Source organism: Etheostoma cragini, chromosome 6, assembly GCF_013103735.1.
Source record: "Etheostoma cragini isolate CJK2018 chromosome 6, CSU_Ecrag_1.0, whole genome shotgun sequence".
Lineage (NCBI taxonomy): Eukaryota > Metazoa > Chordata > Actinopteri > Perciformes > Percidae > Etheostoma > Etheostoma cragini.
In genome coordinates this window covers 7,279,598-7,307,476 of record NC_048412.1, presented here as the reverse complement: position 1 = coordinate 7,307,476, position 27,879 = coordinate 7,279,598, and the positions used below count along the sequence as shown (strand labels likewise).

The following is a 27,879-nucleotide window of genomic DNA, read 5'->3' as shown; positions in this document are numbered from 1 at the left end:
GTCAAGCACGCCCACAGTTGGCAAGCCCATGACGTAGCAACGGCTTCTGTTGTCAAAAGAGAAAAGATGGCGTCGGTATCAGAAATGTACGATGTTGGTTGGGAAGGTAAGACAAAAGATAAAATAGATTCCCCCCCAAGTGTCATTGAGACATGTTTTTTAGTTTTGACGGCAGTCGGTGTTTTCTTGAAATGTGTCTTGTGCTAGAGCAGGGGAAAGAGTTGTCACTGTCCCAGACTAAAATTCGAGCATAGCTGCAACTCAGCATGAAAATAGTTAGCTAATGCTAGTTAGCATGCTTAGCTAATCCTGTAACGTTAGACCGTAGTTACGTTAGATCCGTGCAAGCCAAATCATTGTCATTTGTAGCTAATTTAAGTGTTGGCGATGCTAAGGTAGAGTTCGATGGAAAGCAGCTACGTTGAGCGGTGCCTGTCTGCTTTCAGATGACCACTTAAGCTAACGTCTGTAGCATGCTAACTAGTCATTGCTAGACAGTAATGGTTTCGGCTAACGTTTTAGCTACTGTTACATTGCAAAACACGTAACGTTATAGCAATGTAATAACAATGCAGTTGTAATGTTAGTGCCATCATGTCCACTTGCCAGCGCACTTACGTTAGTAGCACGAACATGAATCCGAAGTGGTTAACGTTAGATGTTGTACTCCTTTTTTGTCAATACGATAATTTTATCTAAATGCAGTGCTTGTCGCTGCTGAGATGTCTGACTAGTCCAAGTAACTTCAGTCACAGTGACTTAATTTCAGATGACGTATAACTAATAAAAAAAACGTCGAAGCCTGATATGTCTTGCCTTTTATGCTCTCGTCCCAAATAGTGTATTGCACAGTCCCAGAGGTCCAGGTTAAAAACCCCATGTTTCAGATAAGAACTGTCCTGTGGTTTAACAATTTGCCCACAGAGATGAGAGACAAGCTGCGTAAATGGAGAGAAGATAACTGCAGAAATAGTGAACAAATCGTGGATGTTGGTGAGGAGCTGATCAGTGAACATGCATCAAAACTGGGAGATGACAGTAAGTGTATCCACGACTAAATAATTGAGATGTTCCAATACCAGTATCTGTATCACCTCTGATACAGCCTAAAACGCTGGTATCGGTCTCAGGAAATACTGGAGTTTATGCACCGATGCCATACCACATAATAAAGCCCTGAAGAAAATCTAAATTAAAGTAGTTTATTTATGTTCTTTTTCTGTTACAACTGACTGTCGAACTAGTTTTAAAAGAAAGTTCTTTGGCGTTTAGTTTTTGAGAGTTTAATCTGAGCCAGACCAGCAACAAAGATAGAAATGATGTCACATCCATACAGGAATAGTAGCATACACCTGTTAAAACATAATAAAATATATGAGACACTGGTATTGGATCAGGTATCAGAACCGGTGTCAGAAATAAAAAAATTTAAAAAACGGTATCGGACCATCTTTACTAAATACATCTGTATATGATATAACATCATTTTAGATTCCAGATTTTTTGCAAGCAAACACACACATTTTATTTTCAGAAGGAGCATTAGGGATGAATTTAGGCAGCCTGCTGAGTTCATTTTATAACATTAACCAATTCACTGTTAATTACTGAAGTGGCCTTTAGGACACACTCTCTTCACCAGGGGAAACACACTAGTGTTTTGATAATAACACAACAGACAGCTTGCTATCCTTTCCTTGCCCTTTTTAAAAAAAGAAAAGAAAAAAAGAGCATATTCTGCATTGTGGTGTCAAAATCCACTGAATGTCCTCCTGTTAAAACAGTCAGGCTGATGTTGTTGACTGTGGGTTCAACTGTGTGAGATATGATTGATCTAAGAGGGTTCTTTTTTGCTAGCTGGATTGTTTTTCTCTCCTCTTTTGTCATATGTATTTTTTTCTTTTGGAAGCCGTTCTAAACAGGATCTTAACTTTCCTGTGATGTGGAAAACACAGATAGACACAGCCATTGCTAAACAGCCAAGTCCATAAATACATGACCGCTTCCATTAAACACATATTTAGGAGATTTGTCGGGGGGAAGTTAAAATACTCAACATGGAAACCGGTTAACATTTTTTCTTTTAACTTGTATTGGTGACTTTGACGACGATGATGAGTGGGCAACTGCACAAAAACAAACTAAGGGGCTTATCAGTTCAAGGCAAAAATAACTTAAAAAATGGACTATATTCCAGACATCTTTTAAAATTCTAAGGTGCGTTTAAGGCGCGTATAGATGCACTTTTGCTAGTTTGACGGTCAAAAAAAGGGTTTGGGCGCCAGATTCAAAAGTGTTGTACTTAGTGTCTTAATTAATCATAGGTGTGTTATGAGCGTAACATGCAATAAACCAATCAGTTGAGGGTCATCTCCCATTCCCTTTAAAAGCCAGGCGCGTTTGTACCTTGGCACACTGCTTTATGACGGTGGATCTGCCAAGCAAGAAGGAGCGATTTTCAGGAGAAGATACTGATCTGCTCGTGCGTGAAGTGAAAGCGTGCGTGCAGATCCTATATTGCACGAGCACTATGCCCCCAAAACTCCATGAGGTAAAGCAGGCATCAAAATAACAATGAAAGGCTGCGCTATTGTCTTTAAACCAGTTTTTTGTTCGTCATTTTATTTATTTAATTGTATCAAGAATCCTTACACAAGAAGAGACATCAAATACAATCAAGGATAAAAACACAATAACATCCAGGACTTGTTTTATTTTTCGTTCATTCACTGCCGTGACTTAACGTGACACACACACACACACACACACACAGAACATTGAAGTGGTGTTGTTTTTGATTCTCGACATGTGGCAGTTGCCACAGCCAGAAGACAAATTAGTTTCAAAAGAAGCTGGAGGTAGTAAAAAAAAACACAGCAGACTAAACTGTTTAAAAATAGCGGACTTGTTCAGGACACCCTCCGTCTGAAATTGAAAACTGCGTCGCTCTTAATCTAGCAGAGGCACTTGCGTTGAACTTTGCAGGAAGCAGTCCTTATAAGACAGTCATTTGTAATAGTCTGAAAGGTGCAATAGAAAGCAAAGTGTGTAGGCTAGCAGTGCACTGGGTACAGTATGCTGTTGCTTTCTTGAGATTTTATTTTTAAAGCAGGAGTGAGTTTTACTTGCCTAAACATATCAAAGGTCATGGTCTCCCTCACAACAGTACCCCATAAAAGTCTTCCTTTTCCCGAGTCAATATGATTCATACGGTCTTCAGGAGAGGCGGATAAACACTTAACATGCCATGGTTTTATTGAAACCAGCTCCTAAATTGGCTGTGAAACGAGATGGCAATTATCGGAACAAGAGTTGGAATCATTAAAGTCAAGAAAAACTAGAGGCATTTGTTTGTTTTGGCAGAACCGGACAGTTTTTGGGTGGAGTTGGATTTTATTATTCTTTTCTATTAACGGGCTGTTTATTTTGCTGAGCATGTCCAGTTTGCGTGTCAGCGCTGTCTGTCTAACATGTTGTATTAATTCAATTAATTGGCTTCTATGGCCAGGCTATTAGTCAGTATGCTAGGATATAACAGTTGACTGAATGAAAAACATTTCAAGAAACGCTTCATTTTTTGTAATAGTTAACCAACAAGTGAAACATGAAAAAGGAATGGCTGTGCCTGTTAATGGTCATGATGATGGTGGTCCACACGCCATGTCCTGACAGTATAATAAACTTCACAATGGTGAAATGTCCAGACATGCGTTGAGATTGGTTTTATGTAGCTATTAAATCCCATGTTTGACAACATTCAACTGTAAGGTCTAGTTATAGTTGATATATCCAATTACAATCACTCTACAATATACTGTACAGATCTGTGTCATAGTATTATCTTATATTAGTAAGACATTCTCTTCATTTATTCCATTTGTACCAAAAAGACAAGCTGCACAGATGTGCAAAAGTCTATATAGTTTAAGAACTGACTACTAGTGCCTTCTCCAAAGAAGAATTCCTCGTATGTGTCCTCATACCTGGCGAATAAAGCTGATTCTGATTCTGGAAGATTTTCAAGGGTTAAAAAGGGATTTGCTTTCCAAAAATCTGATCTATAAATTGATTCATAATTTGATAATATCATAATTCATTGCGATTTAGACTAGTGCAATATCCAAATCACATAGGGGCACAATGATTGTTAATGGCTAAATATGCGTCGAGCCGTTCTGAATGAAGTGTTGTGGTGCTGCGGAGATGTCCCGGCCCACAGATCCTATCATACAGACTGATTCAGATCCTCGCAAGAAATCACACTATAGTTATTTTTATATCTTTCAATGTAAATCATTTTCAATGACATTGAAAATAATGATATAAAAGCGATCATTCCCTCCAATATTTTGAATCATATCACTATAGCAATATCAGTCAAAAGAATCGCAATTAGATAGTTTCCTCATATGCTGCAGCACTAATACCTAAAACCTTTTATATTTTTAGTGAAAACAGACAAGGTGTCGTGGTCCCAACCACATTTATCTGTTGAAACTTGTTCTGGCATGTGAACAACGCTGTTTATCTGTTATTTACTTTTACTAAAAAGAAGCTTTGTTCTCATTTTACTGCCCAACTTGCCAGTCTGTACTTTTTTCCCTCTGATACCTTGAAAGGTCACCGTTCCATGTCTCTCTCTTTTTTTTTTTATAAATATGTTTTTTTCATGATATATTTTTGGACATTTTTAGGCCTTTATTGACAGGACAGCTGAAGACATGAAAGAGTAGAGAGAGGAGGGAAGGACATGCAACAAAGGGCTGCAGGTCGGAGTCCAACCCAGGCCGGCTGCGTCAAGGAGTAACCCTCTATATGTGGGCGCCTGCTCTACCAACTGAGCTATCTGGGCGCCCGACTTATTTTCTTTGATAACGTTATGCATCATTTCCTTAAATGTGACTTTATTACTGAAATTAAATTAGTTATTTATTACCAACACACTGTGGGGAAATGAATGGCATGACTGTAAAACCTTGAACAGGGCGTTTACTTGAAATAGTCCTGCATTTTATGATTGAGACTGTTTGAAATGAATGTATGGTGATTGTACATGTTAGTGTATTCTGTACAGAAAATGATAAATGTAGCATTACATATTAAGGAGTAAGTTCTTTGAATGAACTCATAAGCTGTTTATTCACATCATTTACGCAAAGCTTGTTTGCGTGTGTAAAAACACGATGTGCAGCTGTTGGGGACGGACTTGTAAGTCACGACGTCAAGTGTACAATTCAATATATCACTTTTTCATGTTACAACAGACAGCGGAATGGGAAGGGCGTTAACACAGTCTTCTTTGTCTCTGTCTCTTCTGCCCAGTATGGATTATTTATGAGCAGGTGATGATTGCAGCGCTGGACTGCAGTCGGGATGACTTGGCTCTGGTAAGTTTTTACCACTCTTCCTCACACGCCCTAGAGCTTCAAAAGGCATCGTTCACTCTCTCCCAGGCAGCCATTCCTACTTTGCTGCAACCCCTCTGCCAAATGCGAAAATCTGATTTTTATTTGGCCAAATGGTATTACTCTGTCTGTACTTTGGAAAAACAATTTGCTGAAAGTTGGAATTAGAGGGTGCAGCAAATGAGTGGAGAAGCATGCTTCAAGTGTTAGCTGAGCTTGGCCATCATTTATGGAGTTCAACTGCTTTTCCCCCCCAGGATTTATTTGCCATCCCTAAAGCTTAATGTTCTGTTTCTGACTCCCAAGTTTTGAAATGTTCATAGCTCTAAAAATGTTCAAACCTACATGGGATACAAAGAAAAGACTGCATCATGGTTATTGAATGGTTAATCTCCAATCAGTATGGATGTAACAACTCCCCTGGCAAAAACAATGACTCATTACGTACAGAAAGGACAGAACTCAGTCATTGGAATGAGTTGTCTGTTGGCTCTCCTTACTGCCCCGCTGCCAGAAAAAGCTTAAGGACTAGCCTTCAGCTGACGGAAAGTGCAAACAATTCAGGTCATGCCGCAGACTTTTTAATCTCAGTCAGGATAATGCTGAATGCAATGATAACCCTCACTCTCTTACTCCATTAGCTCTTTTACTACTATATGATCAAACAAAGCCAAGCTCGGTATAGAGGAGGAAGTGGTGGGGAGCATCCTCACTCCCTTTTTATAGTATCAACCATGGCTGCCTAAATAGTTAACAGCTGATCATCACGTGTAACACTGCGAAATTGGCCTGTTTTTAATTTAGTGTATTCTTAGCTGAAACATGGGCAAAATCTAACATTTTCAAGGCAGGTGGTTTGTATATCTAGAGGTATATGTGTGAGAGCAAGAGTGTAACATAAACTTTAGTTACAGCCAACTTTAATTGGTCTCTCTACCCCCTCTGCCCACATCCTTGCAGACCTGTCTCCAGGAACTGAGGAAGCAGTTTCCAGATAGCCACAGAGTGAAGAGATTATCGGGCATGAGGCTGGAAGCATTGGAAAGGTAAGCATGGGGTACCAAAAGCTCCATTGGCAGAGGAGGCAAAAAAAGAACAGCCTCACTGTTATCTATGGTACTTTGGGAGGCCTGTGGGCGAGAAACTGTAAGCAGATCCTAAGTGGTACAATGGTCTGGGTGTGTATAAGTAACACTGTGTGTTTGTGTGTGTGTGTGTGTGTGTGTGTGTGGGGGGGGGGGGGGGGGGGGGGGGGGGGGGGGGGGGGGTGTTTATGTTGGATTACCAAGCATTCCTTTGGAGAAGAGGGAACGGAGAGAGGATAGGTTCAGCACTGGGTAGTCCTATGGCCCTTTTAGCCTGAGTTAGGGATTCCCGGGAAGGAAGTGGCCAATACCACTGTTATTCTGGGGGTCCCTCAATCTTCTCTGGTTTCTAGTCCTCCTTGTTTTGCTATTCCTCATTGCTCTCTGTGTTTTTCGCTCTCTTTGCCCTCTCTATTTTAATGCTGTCTTTCCTGTCCTGTTTTGAACTTGTTGCGAGTATATCTTCGCCCCAAAAATAATGACATGTCACCACAATCTCAGCTTTTTTTGCCCTGCCTGCTTCCAATGGTGTGTGTTTTTTTAATTTGGAAATCTGCAGGTTTACAACAAAAGTAAGTATAAGAAAGATAAACAGAGTAGTTTAGTCTGTACTGAGCTAAAATAAGGGAAATTTAATTTATTTGCTACCTCGCTCATGTTCCCCACCCAGATCACCAGTGCTGGTTTATCGGTTGTGTCAGAGTTTATGTGATAATTGAGAGTGATTGCTTCGGCACTGTCAGATTAAATAAACGGCACACTGCGATCTAATTGGCAGCAGGCAGAGCTACACTTGAATGACACAGCTTCAAACAGCATAGCCATACCCCTACACACACACACACACACACACACACACACACACACACACACACACACACACACACACACACACACACACACACACACACACACTCGTGAGTGGTCGCCTAATGCCATCTGAAATCTCCCAAAGTGTGGCTGAGTAATAAAGTGAATGTGAGGGAAGTAGCGGCGCTGGAAGTGGGGCTTCTCAGTGCTAATGGGAACCAGAGTTGCTTCTGTCTATTGCAGGCTGTGGGCGGGACAGTTTCTGATCATTGAACCCTGCCTTTGGCTGCTTAAACAACAGCGTTGTAGATTACCCCTAAATAGAAAAAAAAGTTCTGAAATCATCCTTCAGCGCCTGATTTGACATGACAAGTGAAGTGCACATACCTCCTATTCCCAGAATTCTTTACCGTATGATTTGATATTTACAGCTCATAAATTTCCCATTTAAACAGAATCATGTGGGCTCAGTCCAACCGTTTTTAGGCGGGCTGTCTTGGATATTGTTGCTTATCAGGTTCACATGTGTGTTTCGGTATTATGTGTGGACCTAGAGACGGAAAACTGAATCAACAACTTAGCTGCAGATCTTGACAGATGTAAAAGCGGCAATTTAATTTTGTTTAAAGGTGAATCAAACTGGATTCAATCAAATGAAAAATACAATCTTCATAACAGAGCTTTGTTTGTATTGATTTCATGACTCATTGTGAAGTGATATAAGCCTCCAACAATGGCGGCAGTGTGACCAGCAACCTACACTTAAATGAGTGTTTATTTCTCCCTTTAAATCACCACTGATTTCTGCACAGCCTCACTGTAATCATTGGAACTTGCCATGCTGTATACAGAAACCTGATTACCTTGAACTGTGCTTGATTTCCCCATCACCTAGTTTTACCCAACTGGTGACTGGGATTGGTTAAAAAAACTCATTTGTATTCCTCTCTCCCCCCCCCCTCCCTCTGAAGGTACGACGAGGCTAACAAGCACTATGATGCCATCCTCCAAGATGACCCCACCAATACAGTAAGTCTAATAAGTAGGTAAAGAAAGGGGGGTAAATCCCTCAGTTTACCCTTCTACCTTGGTTCACTTTGTGGTCGCAGCTTTTTGGAGGGCTTTAAATCAGCCGAGGCCCTTTGGTGTTAGCAGTGTGAGTTTGCTAAGTCACACTCCCCTTGGCCTTTCTGACCTCAACCACAGTGCTCATGAGCCTTTCACCCCCACAAATGAAAAATGTTTGACGGAGGGGGCTGGACTGGGTGGTGGGTGATTCATGGTCCCAGTCAGTGGAAGACATGTTTGATGGAAGTAAATTGTAAATAAAGGTCTGGCCTTTGAAGTTGGTGATTTACTGGACCTATCAGACCTCCACCATGAGTGAACAAGGCCGAGTTCCTGTCCCACCTTCTCTCTTGCCGTCTACTCGCTTCAGTTGCAGAGTCTCCTGTGTCCTTTGCTGTTAATGCAGACAAGCCCAAATGTGTACTTCTTTCTTCTTTTCTTAATATACTATTCATCCCTGTGAAATGATGGGCAGAAGTATGTCTATCCAGTGTTCTGCCAATCCCACAACAACCCCAAATATAATGTACCTGCTTTAAATTGTTTCCATATGGCCATGCAAGAAAATACATCTTTTAAAGGGTTTAAAAAAACAACAACCATGACCTTATTTATTTTGGCTATACCCCTCACCTTTCACCCAAAGATGTTCGTCAAGTTTCCTGTACCATGCTGGCATATGGATCGCTTTAGGTGTAATGAACATTTTCTCTCAGCTGGAGTGCTACAGACACAGCATAGACATTTGTGCTTTGGATGCCATGCGGAGACTCTTCACATCGCCAGTTATCTGCTTTAAACAAATAGCAGGCTTACTGAAAAACTAATAATCCCTACCTCGCTCTGATGCACCCCACCCTGCTTGCTCTCGCTGTGGCATGGAGGAATAGCCTCCTCATCTTTATCTAGCCACAGCTGCTGCCTCCCACCTTCACTTTGTCAAGACCATCTCTCTTTACTTTCTGCTTTAGTTGCTTTTGGGAGTTTGCAAGTGAGATTGGCAACTCAGCTTTTAAAACAAGGGACTGGACTGTTTTTCATGGCCTGCTCCGCTTAGTTATATTTCAATTTTATGAATCTTTTTAAGGCAAGGGTTGGGCACAATGTCAGTGTTGAAACACTTTTGTGCTCAACTAGATTTTGTCTCAGAGGGCTTAAGTGAAATTAGAATTAGTTCTTTGTTTTGTATTCTGTTTAATAAAATCCTGTAAGTAAAGGCGCTATCAAAAAGGATGATGCTGCCTAAAACAAATGTCACAGAACAAGCAACTGAAGGATTGCCATTTAATAATGATTTCTCGGGGTTTATGGATTACTCATCTCAGGCAACTCAAATAATGAGCAAAAACATCTGTATGATGGTTCCTAATTTATGCTGAAGTCATATTGATCCATGCCATGTCTAACAAGGTAATAACACTGGGATGGTTGCAGGGAATACTTTAAAAAGTTTTTTTTTTCCAGTCATGCTGTCCAACAGAAGATTAAAGTAAAAGCCACAAATCACGTAATTTACTTGTAACACGGTCATTTTTGCATTGCTCTATCAAATTTATGTTTTAGTAATTGGCGTAATCTACAACAGATTGCTTCACATCTAACCACTGTTTTGACAATGGGAGTTGTAATTTCAGTGAATCTCAGGGCACCTCCCCAACACGGCACAGATCTTCCAGGGATTCCAGGGACCTCCTCGGAAAGGGAATGGTCAGTTTCCTGGTCTCTGCATGCTGGATGCTGCCACCCTAGCCAGCGTAGGCTGTCCGTCAAACCCAGGGCCGATAATAGAACAAAACACACAAAGTGGTTTTCTGTCCCTGAGATTTTAACCTTAACCCCTTTTCCCACAATCCTTGTCCTGAATGACTTGGGTGGAGAGATGATATGATGGCATCGATTAGGTCACCTGTCTTGGAGCGAGGGCTGTCCCCTCCCTACGTGTTCTCCAACACGCTCTTTAGAATCGGGCAGGGGATGGGCCTGAGAAATGGCGGAAAATTGGCGACCACAAGGAAGACTTGCGAGGCATCCCAGCATGCGAAGCAGAGATTGGAAACTGAGCTGTTGTAATTACAGGCTGTGGAATAGATGTGGTACCCATTAACCAAAATTGTTGAATCAACAAAAATTGCTCAAGTTTTTTTTTTTTTTTTTTGCCATGGCGGTGTCCACAAAATGTTTCAAAGTCTTAGCCCTTCCATTGCTTGCTATGTTCCAATACCTAAAGCAATGATCTGGCAAAATTCTTGTCTGCATGCGTAAATGCATCTATTCAACCTTTTGTTTTGATTATTTTAAATTATATAGTAGTAACTACATTTGCGTACAAGAATGCACCAATTTCTCATTTTTCTAACAATGAGTTGACTCAATGATTTCATCAATATAGCATTCCAATGCTCTCATTTCACCCTAAATGTTATATAATATAAACATATATAAAACGCTGGCATTTCTTAAATTAGCCATTGAGGTCACGTAGACGACTCCTGAGGTTAACTTATAATCACATGCAATTACACATTCATTGTAGGACAAGATTATATTTGTTTGGGTCAAGTCATCTGGAATTAAATGCCCTGATTCAGAATTTCTTGACCACGTGAATGTGAAGCCACTCACAAAAATAATGGACTACTTTGACTTGCAATAAAAATATCGGCGTCATGTTTCTGATTGTAATTGTGTATATAAATACACGCCTCCATCACTTGGTAAAGAAAAATTTAACAGCATCATTAGAGCGACATTAACATTTGCATGGACTTGACTTTCAATTTGCTTTCTTCCTCCGTCCAGTTCCACAGATGTACAGTGCTCCATGTAGGTGTGCCACCCTTGCTGTCATGTTTCTTATTATCAAGGAAGGTTGCGGTGGGTCATAGCAAAGAGCCAAGGGTGATTTAAATAATCCAGTCCTCAATCCTAAAGTCTCCTCAGAGCGCTAATTAAAAAAGAATCGCAGCAACAGAGGGATCACACCCACTGCCAGGTTTTTCTGGATCATTAGTTAGAGAAAGAAGGCGAGAGAGGAGGGGTTTGGAATTGCTTCTCGTTTAATAAAGTGCTGTGTGACTCTGGGCTACCAACTTCCATATGTTCCTTTGAGCCCCAAGTGGTTCTTTATCTGGGAAAGAAAAGGAAAAAGAGCTGGGAGAGAAGAGAGGTGGGTGTGGTGATGGCGGGAGCGTACAAGTGCAAAAATCCACATTCAACATTGCTGTTGTGTTTAATTTATTTCTGCTTCCCTATTTCGGTACTGGATAAGGAAAGATCCCACATGCTTTTAATTTAGTCTGAAGTGAGTAAAAATTCCTGAATCTTAGATAGCATCTGGTGAAATGCACTGGATGTGAAATGGTGTGATCATTGTTTCATAAGGAGAAATAATGGGTTGACCTTTCACTGTTCCTTGTTGCTTGATAACTTCATAACATATTTGAATAATTCTCTCACAGTTTCCCTTTAGACCACCCTGATAGTTAAAACTGCGTGTTTGGGAAAAGATACAGGAATAATACATTGGGGTGTAGGTAGCTTAATCTAAATGCTCTGTTGCCTGTGTGCTTTTTTCCTCTGAGAGGCTGAAATATTGCTTGTCAGTTGAAGCTACAATGTCTCTGTGGGTCCCTGTCCCAGCTTGATGGATAAGTGGATTTCTTGTGATGGCAGTTTCAAAAGAGGCCCAAATTTACAGCCCCCTAGACATGACTCATACACAGCCCTCAATGGCTTTGGCTAGGAGTGCAGGAGAGGAAGCCCTACTCAATCAAGTGTCCATAAATAAAATAGGCTGTGGCAGGGCAGTGCGCTTCTAATGGAGCGACAACCTCCTGTTAAAGTTTCACTTACTACCAAAAGACAGAGGAGGGGGTTGGGGGGAGTAAGACATTTGGAAAAGTTGCAGCAGCAAGAGTAATACTTTCTAATTCAGATTGATGAGAATCTAATCCACCTTAAGGTCACTTCAACATCAAAATGAAGCGGAAAACAATTTTCAGCTGATGGAAGTTGGGCTGGTGCAGCGCTAGATGCGTGCCGTGTCGGCAGGAAGACAGGCGTTGGGGTTTGGGGGAGTGTGCCATTTTCCCCACTTGGTTAGAGGATGACTCACCACTTTATCTCAGCTACTGAGCTCGTTCCAACTCTCAAAACATTGACTCATAATGTGTGTGTCCATCTCCTGTTGGACATGGCCACTAACCATTTCCAATTATGCCCTTAGTAGGCTTATATTTGTTTAAATTCCCCAGCAATAGTATAATAAACACACTTGACAAACTTAACTTTAGTGTGAAAAGGGACTGTCTTTTTTTATTTTGATGGCTGATGTGCATTGCACCAAAGTGCTGAATCATCTTCTAGAGATGATTCAGTCACACAGCAAAACATGGAACGGGATTGTGGTACACTGAAAATGTTTAGCTAATGTACACACTTAAACTCACAACTCTTTTACTCGCTCATCTTCTCACCCCCCCCCCCCCTCACCAAAACACTCGAGGAGCTGAGCTCCTAATCCTGTTTACTCTGTGTTCTACAGGCAGCAAGGAAGCGCAAGATCTCCATACTGAAGGCCCAGGGGAAGGGCGCTGAAGCCATCCGGGAGCTCAATGAGTATCTGGAGCAGTGAGTGTTTCTACAAGAGGGGGAGAGGGTCAGGCACCCCCCCGGCTTCTATTTTAATTAAACACTGAGTTTGCCTGGCACGGCTTGTGCATGAAATGCCAGCAAAGGGTTTCTCCTACCTTGACAGTTGGATCACTGTCATTATTGTATTGGTAGTATTATACTTACATTGTTACTTTACTATGTAAGAAATGAATTCCCTTTTTCCCTGTAAGGACTGGTATGACTTGACACACTATGTTTAAGGAAGATATTGTGTTGTCATTTTTTGTTTCCAGGTTTGTTGGGGACCAAGAGGCGTGGCATGAATTGTCAGAGCTCTACATCAACGAACACGAGTAAATACATTATGATAATTGTAATAACCGTATGATTTAAGTATTTGCTCATTTTTGATGCGCCGTAACATATTTTAAAGTCAGTTAGGCTGAGCCCAAAGGATGATTTACTTTGCACTTTCCAAAGGCATATGACACAACCGTGACAATTTTAAATTTAGCCCTAAAAGTTATTTAACACCATAAACAAAATCGGCAAGTGTGATTTCACAATGTTGCATTAAAATGTTGTTCATTTTATAAAGGTACATTGTCAAAAAGGTTGAGCCACCTTTTTGTATCAGTGTGTCCATTCAGGAGTACTGCTAGACAGACAGGCAGGTCAAATTTCCTCCATTATGCAAGAAATTTATTCCAGGTGTAGTGGGTAAACTTAGGCTTGATTTTACACCGTTATTATAAGTATTATTGAGCATTGATTTCAAAAGAGCAGCTTTGATGAGCAACCACACGTGGAGAATGGTAGATTTCTCAATGGGGTGAAAGTACCAGAAAAGGGGACGCCAAACAGGAAATGAGCAATATATTCAGCCAGTTGTCTGCAAATTATCTGTTCAAACTCACACACTTTACCTAAGAAATACTATGTTTATAACTCCAAAAAAAGCGAACCCAAAAACACAAATATAAGTGTTTCCTCATATCAGGTAAAAGGAGTTGGCATGGCATCACCATGTTGGATTTTACCAAAACAACAGATACAAATTTGAATTTGTTCATCATAGTAACAAAACCATAAGAATTGAGAATCGGTCCAAACATCCTTTTATAGCAAAATGTACACATTCTGAAGAGACTGTTTGACGTGTATCTGCTGTGTTAAGATGTTATTTGAATGGGAACTCTTCCTTTTAGTGATTCATGTTTATCATATAAAACGTGGTTGTTTGCAGTAAGGCAGTCATATGTTTGAGACCTATCCGTCAGTTTAACAGGGCTTCACAGCAGACTGATGGCTTGATCGCCAGAGGGCCGTTGGATGGCCACAATGGAAGGCGGTGAGATGCCTAACTCAGCCAGGGGTCTGAATGGAGCCCTGTCCATGTTTGTCACATAAGAGTAGTTTAATAGGATTTCAGTCTTAAGCCTCCTCTCCTACATATGAGAGCAGAAAGACTCCCTGGCCTCCCGCTGATATCTCAGTTGCCAAGGAGAATCGCCAGACAGACAAGAGCATTGTAAGAAACAAAAAAAAAAAAGATTTTGTTTGTGTCACCTTTTATCCCTCCTTAATTGTCTGGGGCTCAGAAGTTAGTGAAGCAGTGTCTGTTGTGTGTGTGTGTGTGTGTGTGTGTGTGTGTCTGTGTGTGCGTTATGGCTGCTTGGTTGCTCTGGTACGAGGGCAGTGGCAGCAGGAATGTTTAGCGCAGTGAGAAGGCTACTTATTGGATATTTCATGCTTTTGTCTGGGAGGCTTTATTTCTGTAGTAGCCAGAGGAAATCCAGGGGTGAGCGGATTATCTCGCAGCTTATCCCAACACTTCTAATATCACACCATTCACTCCTACAGACCCTTATCTACAGGCGTGTCAATTTCTTTTCTTTGTTTTCTTTTTTTGGGTTTACATACTCCCTGTTTCCCCTCCTCCTCCTCTTCCGGATAGTCCGGCATTATCGCCACTCTTTGCCAGAGAGCAAGAGCACTTGTTTTTCCCAGGAGAAGGTAGTGCCCCCCCCCAGGGAAAACAGAGAGTGATGGAGGAGCGAGAAAAAGAAATAAACTCTTCTCCCCTCACTGCGCAACACCCCGGGAGCTTAAAATAAACAAAGCCGTGTGTCTCTGCATTGCGATTGTTAGGGTTGCAGCAGGCATCAGTGTTAACACATTGAAAACGTAATTAATAGCCGCTGAGTTGACACTGTTAAAACAATCCTTATGCCAGCAATGTTTAGACAGGAGATTATTTTGTTGATTTAATTTGAGTATTGCACATAGCCACTGTGTAAATAGGCTGCTGGCTCTCATTCTGAGCCAGCCTGTGAGACTTGACAACATTGGACTGGTCATCCAGAATTACAGGAAACATAGTAATACATTTTTCAAACATACTTTGCACAGTCTGGATCCATTTTTGTCTTATATGCAGTCAGAATGTTGTATTGTAATGGGGGAAGGCCACTGCTGATGGTTTTACTAACCTCCAACAGAAACCGATACGATTCTTACAGTCTCGCACATGATGGGGGCTACAACCTTTCTCTAACACTGTGGTAAAGAGTGAGCTTAGGAACTGCCGTAGAGAGTAGCTCGGTGATGGTGGGGTTAGATGGCTTAGAAGAAGAGTAGAAGAGGTAAGGGTCTGGCTCTGCTACAAGTTTCTGGTTGATGGCTGATGGAGCGGGCTCTGTTGCAGGCCACGGCCACTGCATGAGCACATCTGAAAGTCTTTATGGAGAGGAAGTGGTAATTGTAAACAGCCCCCCAACCTTCCAAGCCCTCTGATCTCCCCTCTGCTAAACCCCTTCCCCCTGTTTATTTCTTTCTTTCTTCCTCTGTCCCCACCTTCCATACCCTCCTATGCTGTTAATCTTTCAGCTAGTTACCATGGCGGACTTTAAATAGAATGATAGGTTATTCATGTTGTGGCAGGCAACTTCTCAGCATCTTCTCGTTTCTCACGAGAATGGAAAAGTCACTCCCCATCCATCCCAGTGTAGAAGTGCAGATGCAAGCAGTGATATTTTAGTGTTTCTGTTAACTAATAAGGGTTGTTTAAGAACAAGTTAAAGCTTACAAAGCAAGACGACAAAAAATGACATTGCTTGATCGTGTTAATTTCGTCAGACAAGACTAAATATGTTCGTCAACGCCCGTTTTTTCCATAACGAAGACGAGACGGTACCAATGTCCAAAAACGCTGACTAAGACTAAATTAACATGCATTATTGTAGAATAAAAATCTGTCTTCACTACCGTCTACAGTTGTCTCTAGTTTTTCATCATGAGATAGAAAGAGTGCAGTGGCTCGGCTGCGGCTCATCTAGAGATTCGGCGTGTCCCCTTTTTTCCGTCTAGCAGTCAAATATCCAGGTAGCAATGTGGCCCGGACGGGGAGGGAGGAAACCCGGTTTAGCCTGCTGCTGAAGCCGTTACAGCGCGTAGCGATGTGCCCAGGTAAGGAATAGAGTTCTGGCAAAACTGCTATTAAGCAGCTGGCATAGCAGCTGGGGAAATGTATGCAACAAAACAACATGCCGTAGATTGTATTTGCTTCGTGGAAGCGGCCCGATATAAAACCAGATGCGTTTAACAAACATGCATTCAATAAAAATCATTCAACAAGTGTATTTTATCAGGTAATTAGGACATTTAACCAATATTTGAGATGTGAGAAACACTATTTGACTGAAATGGTTATCAGAAATAAGCTCAGAAATAATTTATTTAGTTTATATGACTAAAACTAACAAGGACATTTGGCACAAGACTAAGACTAAATTAAAAATGGGTGACAACATTATCACGATTGCTTGGATGTGCTGATATACGGACAGTGTATTCCCATTTTCTGTTGCTCAGTCTGCTTCTGCCTTGATCATTGTGCGTTGGCTTCTGTTTTGTTAGGTGTACAGATGTTTTATGGCTTTGTGTTCAGTGATATACTGTGTCTTAGCTCAACTTGGCCTGGGCCTGTGAATGGGAAACTGTGTATTAGAAGTGGAGTGGCAGCAGATTAGTGTGAGGTCAACAGCTCAGCAGTCTGCCGCTGAGAAGTGATCTCATCTGAGTATAGGCACAGTGTGCCAGCTCATACTGTAGTCCTGACCTCAGGAAGGTAGTTAACTACATGTTAAAGGCTGAAAAAACACACAGAGTGACAAGATTGATCCTCAGTGTTCCCCCCCAAAAGGGAGAGTCACCACACTAGATAGGCTTTTACCTTTGCCAGCTGTCTGGACTCAGCACCCTAAACTGTAAGCTTGTAAATAAACGCCATGTCATGTGGTGGAGCTTAACAGATCTCCACAACACAGACTTTAACTCCATCACGTATAAACTGACCCGTACCCCACATAGTTTTCAACTCAAATTTATACCTGTAAATTTATTGGGCATAGATGTTGTGCTTCACAGTTGAGCAAGCAAAAGGATGACACATCCCCAGCTGTATCAATCGGCTTACTGTTTTCCTTGTCATTTCCACAGCTATGGAAAAGCCGCGTTTTGTCTGGAGGAGCTGATGATGACCAATCCTCACAATCACTTGTACTGTGAGCAGTACGCTGAGGTAGGTACCGGCCTGGATGTCCGTCATCAAGCATGGGGGCAAACTGTGGAATAAATGTTAGCTCTCTGTGAATGGTGCCTCTCTGTAAAACCGAGAGACACCGACACGCACTTAACGTCACTGGGAATATAGGCTCATGAAGGGAGATGTTTACACAGGGTTGTCATGTGTTGCTTATTCAGATGTCATGCTGTCATTGCTTGAGCTGCCCTTTAGCAGAGCTTAATGCCTCAATGCCGTGTTTAATGCCTCCTCACACAGGTGAAGTACACTCAGGGGGGGCTGGAAAACCTGGAGCTGTCCAGAAAGTATTTTGCCCAGGCGCTGAGGCTGAACAACCGAAACATGAGGGCATTGTTTGGTCTGTACATGGTGAGTACTGCTTTGCATGAAGAGAAAGTGGGAGAAAAAGAGAGAGGGAGAGAAAGGGGGGAAAAACAAAAACAGTAGAGCTTTTTTTGTAACCCTGTGGTTTGTCAAGGTTAAGTCTGGCCACTGAGTGTGTCAAGCACAACTCTACTGTGTGTGTTTTTGGGGGGAGCAAAGAAGGGGCTCTCAGACAGGTCAGCTCAATGCTGACTCAGACGGTGAAGTCCAGCATCGGAAAAGTCTGCCCCTCTGGAGCTCTTTATTTTAGTAATAATACCCCTTTGGTGAGACGTTTTTTTATGTTTATGACTTAAATAAATAAAGTAGTGCCAGAGTAAAAAATTAAAAAAGAGAATGTAGTGAGAGCAGTACAACTGCTGCAAGCATTTTGTTACTGGCAAGTTATCCAACCAGGTGCCAGTTTGATTGTAGTCTCTAGCTCTTTCATCTACATATTTGTTTAAACAGGATGTTGTCTGCTAGTGCCAATGCATCATATGTAATTGAGACTTGACATAAAAACACAAACATACCGGTACAGGCTATAAAAAGTGGAGAAGGGAAGCAGGTCTACTACAGAGAACCCCAGTGTTTTCCTCAGCCCTGCCCTGGGATTCTTCAGGTAGTTCAAACACCTCGCAGCAGCCCTTTACCCTCTGAAACCATTTTGAGGTGTAGGCAGAGTACAGAATGCGCAGGGCAGGGTCAAAACCAAGCGGTTGGCTTCTGGGAACTCTCAACGTCGGCTGGAGACAGAGCAGGCCCTGCACGGTTTCCTGACAAGTCATCCGCTGACACTCAAGTCTTTAATGGATACTTCAGGTGGGAGTTTATTCTTTTATCAGCCACAGATCTGTTTTCAGAGTGTGCTTTGCAGATTGTCAGCAAGTCTCGGTGGTCCAGATCTTGACAGGTGCAAGAAGTTCAGTGAAAGGACAGGAAACTTTCACCATCTCACACCATCTGAGTCAGTTCGACAGGAGACCGGGTAGCACTGACCACAGTTGGGTTGTGGGTTAGTTACTCACAGCACTTGCGTGGGGATTTCCCTCCATAACAGTGTTATTCGGGGGTAGCCTAACTAGGCTGACATAATCTAAATTAAGGTTGCTCTTGACAAAAAAAAAAAGATGCTTTAAAAAAAAATCTGAAACCAAACCATTTTATTGAAAAAAAAACAGTGGCAACAGTTGGTGTGTAGTTAAAGCTTCAGCACACTAGTAGGGAGGGCTTTGAAGTGCATGCAGGGTAAGCCCTCTGGGGTTTGCTGTGTGGAGATGATGGCAGGAACATGGGAAAGACATGGGATTTGTGGTTCAGAGGGGAGCTGTCGAGGCAGGCAGAGACCGTGATTCACACAGCGCTTCTCTCACTGGGCTCAGTTTTTAAAAACACTTTTTTTATAAAACATACAAGAACCTTTCATCGCAGTGAATCGATGGTGTTGGAGAAATTAGAGCCCCGTTAAGTGACAATTTACGTATAAAGCAATAAAACACTCACTTTTTCCTCCCCGGAAATGATTTCTCTCGTGTCATCGGGCCAAGGTCTGTTTTTTTTTTTTTCCTCTTCATTCTGCCACAATGACTAGTGGAGTGATAGATGGTAAGAGTGGTTGCACATTCATCTCAATTACGTCTTTTATTGCTGCTTCACCAAGTTTTGATACAAGAACACCCCTTCCCCCTGTTCTCTCCTTTGCTTCATCTTCCCGTTTTCTTTTTTTCCTCTAGTCTGCAAGTCACATTGCTGCCAGTCCAAAAGTTAGTGCCAAGGTGAAGAAGGACAATATGAAGTACGCTGCCTGGGCTGCAACTCAAATAAATAGAGCCTATAAGGTGAGTCACAGAACGATTGTCATTAGGCTTCATAATCTACCTTCACTTTATACTTAATGTTTGCCACTATCTTTTTCATTATTCTCATCTAGCCTCCAAATCTTGTGCGTTTCTCTAGAGTCTCTCTCTCTTTTTTTGCCACATCCCCCTTCACTCCACCAGACACAGAAAACCACCAATCGTATTTTCTTATGACTCGGTTTTAGCTTCCATTGGGTATTTGCACACAATATCCAGACATCCAGAATTCCCCTCATTTGCATAGTATGTGAAAGCATTCACAACCACCAGATGACCCCTGAACACACAGCTGTCCTGCTGCATGCCTTTGGCTTGCAGTGTTGTAATAACAACCCCAGTGTCTTTCAGTGTGTCTGGGTACATTTACTGTTAATGTGTTGATTCAAGGCCACAGCGTCTGCTAAGGCTTTATTCCACTCCCCGGTCTCGCAGATGAGCTTCTCGCCGAGCCACACGCGGATCCTCCCGAGGACCACAATCCCACTAAACTGTAGCAGAGTTGTCTAGCTCAGTGGTTCTCAAAGTGAAGTTCATTGACCCCCAAGGACCCTTAACTGAATCTCGTAGGTCCCCAGCCAATCCCCAATCCAAGAGCCTAATTATAGATTTGAATGTTATTATTATTTTTTTTAGTTGCACTGATTTTGAAATGAAATCTGATTACGAGGGGCCAATGGACTTATTTGAGGGTTGGTGACAAGAAAAACTTGAGGGCCCTTGATGTAAATGTTGTACCTCTAACCTCTTACGATACAGCGAGTAAGAACGTGCAAAGCAAGGAGGGGAAAAAGTGAGGAGCTGCTCAGATGGTATCGCTAAAATGGTTTATGTCGCTGTCATAGCAACCCAAGAAAAAAAGCATATTTGAAAGACTTTTGCCATGTGGCCCATACGTGTTGCTTATTTCAACAGTTGAACATGTAATTCCTGTTGAGAGAGAGATAGGCTTCCCGCTGAGCCTCTAAAGACCTTTTCTCACCGCACTCGGCTGTCCTTGCCTTATAGACACATTCCACACATTGGAAAAAGTGTGAGTAACGTCACGGTAAATGGCTGCTCTCTTTTGGAGCGTCTGCAGAAGTCATGGCGCTAGGCTTTTAGGTGTTGTTAGGTTTTTGGTTTAACACTTCATATGTACGCGGGTAGACAGTAGATCTCCTTGATAAATGGCAAAAATGTTGAGTTGGTTTGGTCAAAGAAAATATGTCAAGTCCACGCTCTACTTGTCACTTTGATTATTATGCTCACTGACCTCACCTCACTGTCTTAGAAAGTCTGAAAAAAATGAATATGTATATTATCTTCTAACTTTTAATAATGAAACAGAGGCCCAAACGAGGCAGAGGGACAAAGTGTTTGACAGTATTATTCTTTTTAGGGAAGTCGGCAGCATCCAAATATCTGGAAAAAAAACACGAGTGTAACATAAGAAGGGTCCACGGCATCAGACATAATAGCCAGAAATCCTGATACTGTCTGCAAATGAACCTTCTTTTCTGTTGACCTATTGCACTAAACTTTATATTTAAGAATCCATTATCGTATATCCACTGTCTGTATATATCAAATACGCTTGGACAAATATTATAACATAAGTTTTGGACTTCATCTGAACCCGTTTACAGGGAATAGACAGTAGCATAACCAGTATTGTAACACTTGTTTTCCTTGCTTAAATATTTGAGATTTAAACCCAAAAGAAATTCCTGCATGCTGTTGAACATATTCATGTCTAACACCTTTTTAAATGGAGCAGTTATATTTTAATAAAGAAGCTGATACGGCCCCTACTGTGATACTGTAGTGGCCCTGAGGTTGAGTTGTTATGCAGACAGACTGAAATACTTCAGCTATACTTAGAAGCCCGTAAACAAACTTAAGCGTTAAAAAGTTTTGAGTTTATGACGATAATTACATGACATGTCATTTAGCTGAAGCTTTTATCCAAAGCGACTTAAAATTGCTATATAAGTCAGAGGTTGCACGCCTGTGGAGCAACTAGAGGTGAAGTGTCTCGCTCAGGGACACGTTGATTGATGTATCGCAGTGGGAATCGAACCCAGATCTCCCACACCAAAGGCTTGTCTCCTGTCCACTGCACCATCATCACTAATGAGACACGCGAGTCACTCACACCTTCGTCCTCCAGGGAACATGATGTGAGCTTCGTCCCGCCCCACTGCTTCTGTTCTGGTCTACAACCTCTTGGGTTTATTTTAGTTGCCTGGTAATAGTGAGGTTGTACTGGGATTTCAACTCAGCTTCAAGTGTGTATATACAGTATGTGTATGCAAGCCTGCCACCGCGCACATGTTTTTTTTTTTTTTTTTGGATTACTGTGTGAGACAAGTAAAATGACAAGGTGTAAGGTTGCTTCTCCCCCCCCCTCCAGTTAAATCACTTCTGAGATCTTTAAAAGGGAGCGGTGGTGTGGGCCTCCATCCCACAGCTGCAGGCTGCTGTGGGCTTGTGCTTGCTGATTGATGGCCCCTTTAAAGCGTTGCTCGTGTCAGTCGTCCACTTTTATTACGCCCCGGTACCTGGTGATTGTCATACCTCAGTGTGAGAAAAAGGTGGGCAGGTGAGTGCAAGTGGGAGCAGACGTCAGCGAGAGGTCACCACTGACTGGGGCCCATTTTAAATCTAAAAAGAATTGTAATTACCTCGGTAGGGTCGGCTGACATTTAAAATGGCCTGGGCATGTGATGTGTGTGTCGTAGGTGCAGGGGGCTTCAAAGCTGCGCTGCGTGGCCTGCCCTCTTGCCCTAACTCTCTAAACACATTCTCTGATTAGCTCCTCTGTCACGGACCACAGGCTCCCACTGCGTCATGACTCTATTATCAGATGCTGTAAATAGATGTGGGGCTGTCTGCCTCGCTCCTACTGTTGTAGAACAGGGCAGGAGTTAATATGGTGGTCTCACCTCAGGCTGCAGAGATAATTGACTATCAGGCTCGGAGTAATGGCGCATTAGGCAGCAAAGGCAATGAAATGCACTGATTATTATAGCGACCCCACCACACACACAAACACACACCCTAAACCTAGAAGAATGAGTCACACTTGGAAATGACGTAGCTAATTGCACACCTTAGCCAACTGCCCTGTCTTAGAAGGAGTTTGGCAAAAGAGGAAGGAAAAAAAACGTTAGCCATGGAAATCCAGTATAGGCTAGGTTTAGGCTACATTTAGTTCCTGTTTGTAGAAGCCTGTAGCATGGCCAAAAGGTTGAATGAATAAATGCCTCACAGTATTGCTTTATGTTGAACATGGGGTCGAGTTTTGTCCGTTTCGCCGCGTTATTCCACAAACAGATAAAATGTGAAGGAGGAACTGTGTGCGGTTTTGGAAGGGAGCCAAGACGGCCTTGGTGAGGGGGCAAGCCTTCAATTTCTTCAGCTAACTGTGTGTGTCTCAAGAATTGAAATGATTATGTTTACAATGAGTGTGTCTGACCAAGTGTGCACACACTCTCAAGGGGCTCTTCTCTCGCCTTGGACGTGCAGGATGGGCTCTCTGGTCCAGAGGCAGCACTGAAACAATATCCCCTGCCTGTGTTTGACTCGGGGTAATGGTGTTTTCATAATAATTTAAGTGAAAGGACCCCGCAGTGCTGTTGCCTTCTGTTTGTCCTGTTCAGCCAACATGACATCATGACTTTGCGTTAACATGCACGTCAACTTTCTTAAGCCAAGTGGCGTGCTATCTGTACTAGGGCTGCACAATTAATCAAATTTTAATCACAATCACGATTTTGACTTCCCACGATCCAATTTGCGTGATTTTTTTTTTTTTAAAGCGATTTCATAGAACGCTGAGTTTTTTTGCAAAGCCAATCTACCGCTCCGTAAACCCCTGTCTGCTCATGAGCCAGTCAGAGTAGTTCCCTGCACCCGTTAGTTTCAAGATGTAGACAGTCACAGAGGACTGAGTAACGGAAGGAAAACTCAACAGATAGCAGTCGGTTATACGTCGGTCTCAAGATTTACCAGTTTACCAGTAAACGCAACACTTTGTCCCGTTGTTTTTCAGACAACAGCAGTGACGAGTGCTAGTAACGTCTATTATTAGTTAGCTCCTCTAGGATGCACCGGTGCTAATGTCCTCGCATCCGCTGCAATGCTGTTTATATGGATATGGTTTAATTTTGCGTTACATGACCCATATCTTCTGTAAAGCCGTGCCTGTGTTGGATCTCTCCTCTATTCTCTCTCGACTTACTCTCCACACCCAGCCACACAGCGCCGCCGGTCCACACTTCTGACATTTGTCAACAGTTTTAATTTTTTATTAACACAGCTGTATATTGTTAAATATGAGGGGCAAACCCGTGTTTGTACCAGTGTTTCCGCGCTAACGCTGCTATCGCGGCGGCCATGGCAAAGAACACAGAAGAAGTTATTGAATGCAACTAACTTCAGTTGGTAGAGTAACAGCGTGTGAGACGGAGCTGCTGGTCCTGGACCTGGACCTGGGCCAGAGATGTGACCCATGGCCAGAATATCATAGTTCATAAAAATACAGCGCAGTGAAGATACAGACATTTCATACACATGACGTGTGTATCCGCCATTCAACCCGTGCTGGACCCGTTCATAATGATCAGCCGTCTCTGTGAGTAGCGTTCATCACACTCCCTCTCGCAGTTATAAATAGCCTATGTGACGTAAACATTTGTTTTGGTTTAAAATCAACAAATAATCGTGATCAAAATTTTGATCAAAGTAATCGTAATTATCATTTTGGCCAAAATCGTGAACCCTAACCCTAACCCTAACCCTAAGAAGCGAGTAAGCGTCTTGATAACACGCCAAAAATGGCATACGAATTGGCGTGTCATACATACGCCATTTCATGAGACCAGTCTGGTTCAGCTGTGTTGCTGTAAAATCTGAACTGCTTACACACAGCAGCAGGTTTTTCTTCAATTTTGTCTTCGGATTTTTCTGATGATTGATTGTTTTTTTTATTTTTTGGCCACAAATGTATTACATTTCTAATGTTTCCAATATGGTGTAGACCTTTTATATCCCCATCAGGGTGAATCGTAAAGACTTTGGTGAAGCCCCTGACTTTTCATCTAGCGCCATCATCAGTTCAATACCGGCAAAACTAATAAATCCTCCCGTCAGCCTTGGCTCTACTGTGTGTTAAGTGCTAAGCAGCCAATGTTGGCATGTTATACGAGAAACCAAGGCGCTGAACATGGTAAACATACTTGCTGAACATGCTGATGTTAGCATTTAGCTCAAAGCACCGCTGTGCCTGAGGACAGCCTCACACAGGCGGTAGCGCGCCTGTAGACTTTCATCATTAACATTAAATAATGGTGTATCTTTGTTACACGTCTCATTGTAGCTCAGAAAGTCTTTTAACGTAGAGTAACTACAGTGGAAGGCGGGAATAAATCTGACTAAAACTGCAGATTGTATTTTAAAATATATATTGTTAAATGTTAACTTTCAGAAAGATCTCATAAAGATGTCTATATCTAAATATAAATGTGGGTGAAGGGAGGTTAATTAGACGAACCCTTTATTATATCCCTGCTCCCCTGCCCAAGGTTAGGGAAGTCTTTCTCTTTGATATTTTTTGAGGGGATGCCTTGTCTGTCGCCAAGTTTAATTGGGTAGAAGTGTGCGCCCGTATTTGCATGCATGAGTAATCCTGGATGTGCTTGTGGATTATAATTTGGGGCACTTCCTGTGGAACCCCGTGGACCCAATGCAGAAATTAGAATGGAGTGTTATGTACTCCTGGACTAGAGGCCATGGAATTTGACTAATCATGTGGACATCCTGTCTCTCTCTCACACACACACACACACACACACACACACACACACACACACACACACACACACACACACACACACTAAATTGGCACTTATGCAAAAGTTGAAAAAAGCCCAGCCGATTAGAGGTATTATATTTCTTTACAGGACGTGTTTAACGGTGCTATCTAATGGCCAGCGCCGCCTCTCTCTGATTATTTTTGCAAACACTATGTGACGTAAACTCTCTCTCTCTCTCTCTCTCTCTCTCTCTCTCTCTCTCTCTCTCTCTCTCTCTCTCTCTCTCTTCAGATGGCTGGTCGTGGGACCAAGGAGAACAAATGCTCCATGAAGACGGTGGAGGAGATGCTGGAGTCCATGCAGATCACCATGTCCTAGTACCCCCCTCTTCTCCTTCCTCCTGTTCATCACTTGGAGCGACATGGCAGCTCGAATAGCCTGGCAATGTGACCAGAACCGGATCTTTTAACTGAATTTTTTCATCCCTTCAAGTTTAGTTATGTAATTGATTGAACTCGACATGGACGATAGAAGACATTTGTTTCCCTCATGTGCAAAGATTTCCCCACCCATCTGGAACCGCAGCAAATTCCAAGTACTCCAACTCATTTAAACACATTCTACTTGGTGTTAACCCAGCTGTGATTTCCCAAATGACTGAGTCATTTTAGCAATCCCCATACCATGCTTACTTTTAGTTTAATCTCTAACTGATATCACTAATTAGCACATCCACATCAAGGCTTCCACTCTGTGACCAGGAATGATAGTAAGCTATAGAGTAAAAGTTATTTATAAAGACAATATGGAGATCCAACCTGTCGGCACTGAGGTCCTTTACTGTTTCCGTACTATCTGTAAATGAAACGTCTTTATCTAATAAAAAATGTTCTTTTGTCTAATCTATGAAAATGTCTTAATAAAGGTAGAACTGATTGCCGATACATTTTCTCAATGGCCGTTTCTAGCAGTTAGTCGAGTTCTCTTTTTTTGGATTTCCATATATCAAAATAGTCAGAAGAATGAGAGACATTGGCGTTATGAACGCAGAAGTAGTAACAACGGACATCTGTGTCCAGCTGCGAAATCCTTCAGTACACTGAAGAACACCTCTGTCATGTCAGTTTAGAGAGCCTCAGAGAATGCTGCCAGTAATTAACACGCCACAAGTTGGAAAGAAAAAAAATTTGTATTCATCAATCTGGGAACTTTAATGACCGGGGGGAACAAAGACATTTTAGTGCTGCGAGAGGCAGTGCTGGTTTCCTCTGCTGTTAAAGCAGTACCGCCCGTTCAGTGGTGTAATTGTTGAATCTGAATTGATCCAAATTACTCTAAAGTTAATCTAAAGTTGTCCCTCAACCATGCAGGGTCAGCTGTTACTTCCATTTCTTTTGTTTATTAAGTCATGGCACTTGTCTCATAACTTCACTCCTCGGCTGATGGAAAACTTTTGAGTGTTGAGTTTATGGTCTTTTTTGGACGGCTTTTAAATTGAGAGAGGTCACCAGCTCAAAGCCCGGAGTGTGGAAAGCCGTTTTCTCGACTTTTTAATACTCTCTGGGCTTGGTCAGTGGATGAATGTGGCTGCATTTGATTTGCCTCACCAATCTGGCGGAACCAATGAAAGCCAGGGGACGTTTGAGCATAAACGGACATGAGTTTATTTTTTACAGCAATAGGGTTGAGGCGTAATGAAGCTCTTTTTGAAGAGTTCCAAGGTGAAAGCTGATTTAAACCAGAATGATTCCATTTTTGTTGTAGCACCTATATAAATATTGCTGTACTTGCTAAGGTCATTTACGAACTTGTCAAAGGGGAATAAAGGTTGATAATCAGGTTGATGGGTCCTCATAATGAGATGTTGGTATGCAGTGCCAACCATACTGAGGCAATAGTGCCATCTGTAGTCTGGATGAAGAACTCATGACTGGATGCAGCAGAGTGATGGCATGCACCTGGCAGTCACCTATTACTGTCATACATTAAACATCAACTTAACCTGTATGTTATGTTATTTCTAGCCTGTCTGCAGCTCTGATTTGCTGTGCAAGAGAAGAAAAAAAAAGTGGGTTATATATTGTTTATCAGTCAGGAATTCTGTTAAATCATTTCCTTGTAGAGTCAAGAAAAATAGCATGTTAGCCCGGGCTGAGTCTTGTAGAGTCTGGTCCCAGTAGTTCAGAGCTTATGAACATCTCATCGGCCCATACCTGGACAGTAGAGCCCGAGCAAAAGACCGAAGAAGAGGAGGAAACAACCCTCTAACCCCAAGCTAAGCTTCTGGCTCAG

General features: G+C 42.1%; 1 protein-coding gene across 1 annotated transcript; it reads left to right on the top strand.

Annotated features, from left to right (window-relative positions):
• On the top strand, positions 1 to 26,531 carry emc2 (ER membrane protein complex subunit 2). Its single transcript, XM_034874456.1, has 11 exons — positions 1 to 106; positions 925 to 1,038; positions 5,323 to 5,387; positions 6,366 to 6,451; positions 8,272 to 8,329; positions 12,912 to 12,997; positions 13,276 to 13,335; positions 17,483 to 17,564; positions 17,826 to 17,936; positions 19,667 to 19,771; positions 25,879 to 26,531. Exons 1-11 carry the CDS (start codon positions 67 to 69, stop codon positions 25,963 to 25,965), a joined length of 894 nt encoding a protein of 297 aa, XP_034730347.1. The 5' UTR covers positions 1 to 66; the 3' UTR covers positions 25,966 to 26,531.
• Positions 26,532 to 27,879: the final 1,348 nt, after the last annotated feature.

Excerpts from the sequence above, each read along its gene's own strand:
- emc2 (XM_034874456.1), top strand. The coding sequence starts at position 67 with ATGGCGTCGGTATCAGAAATGTACGATGTTGGTTGGGAAG. Across the intron at positions 13,336-17,482 it reads CTCTACATCAACGAACACGA|CTATGGAAAAGCCGCGTTTT; the intron begins GTAAATACATTA and ends TCATTTCCACAG. Across the intron at positions 19,772-25,878 it reads AAATAAATAGAGCCTATAAG|ATGGCTGGTCGTGGGACCAA; the intron begins GTGAGTCACAGA and ends CTCTCTCTTCAG.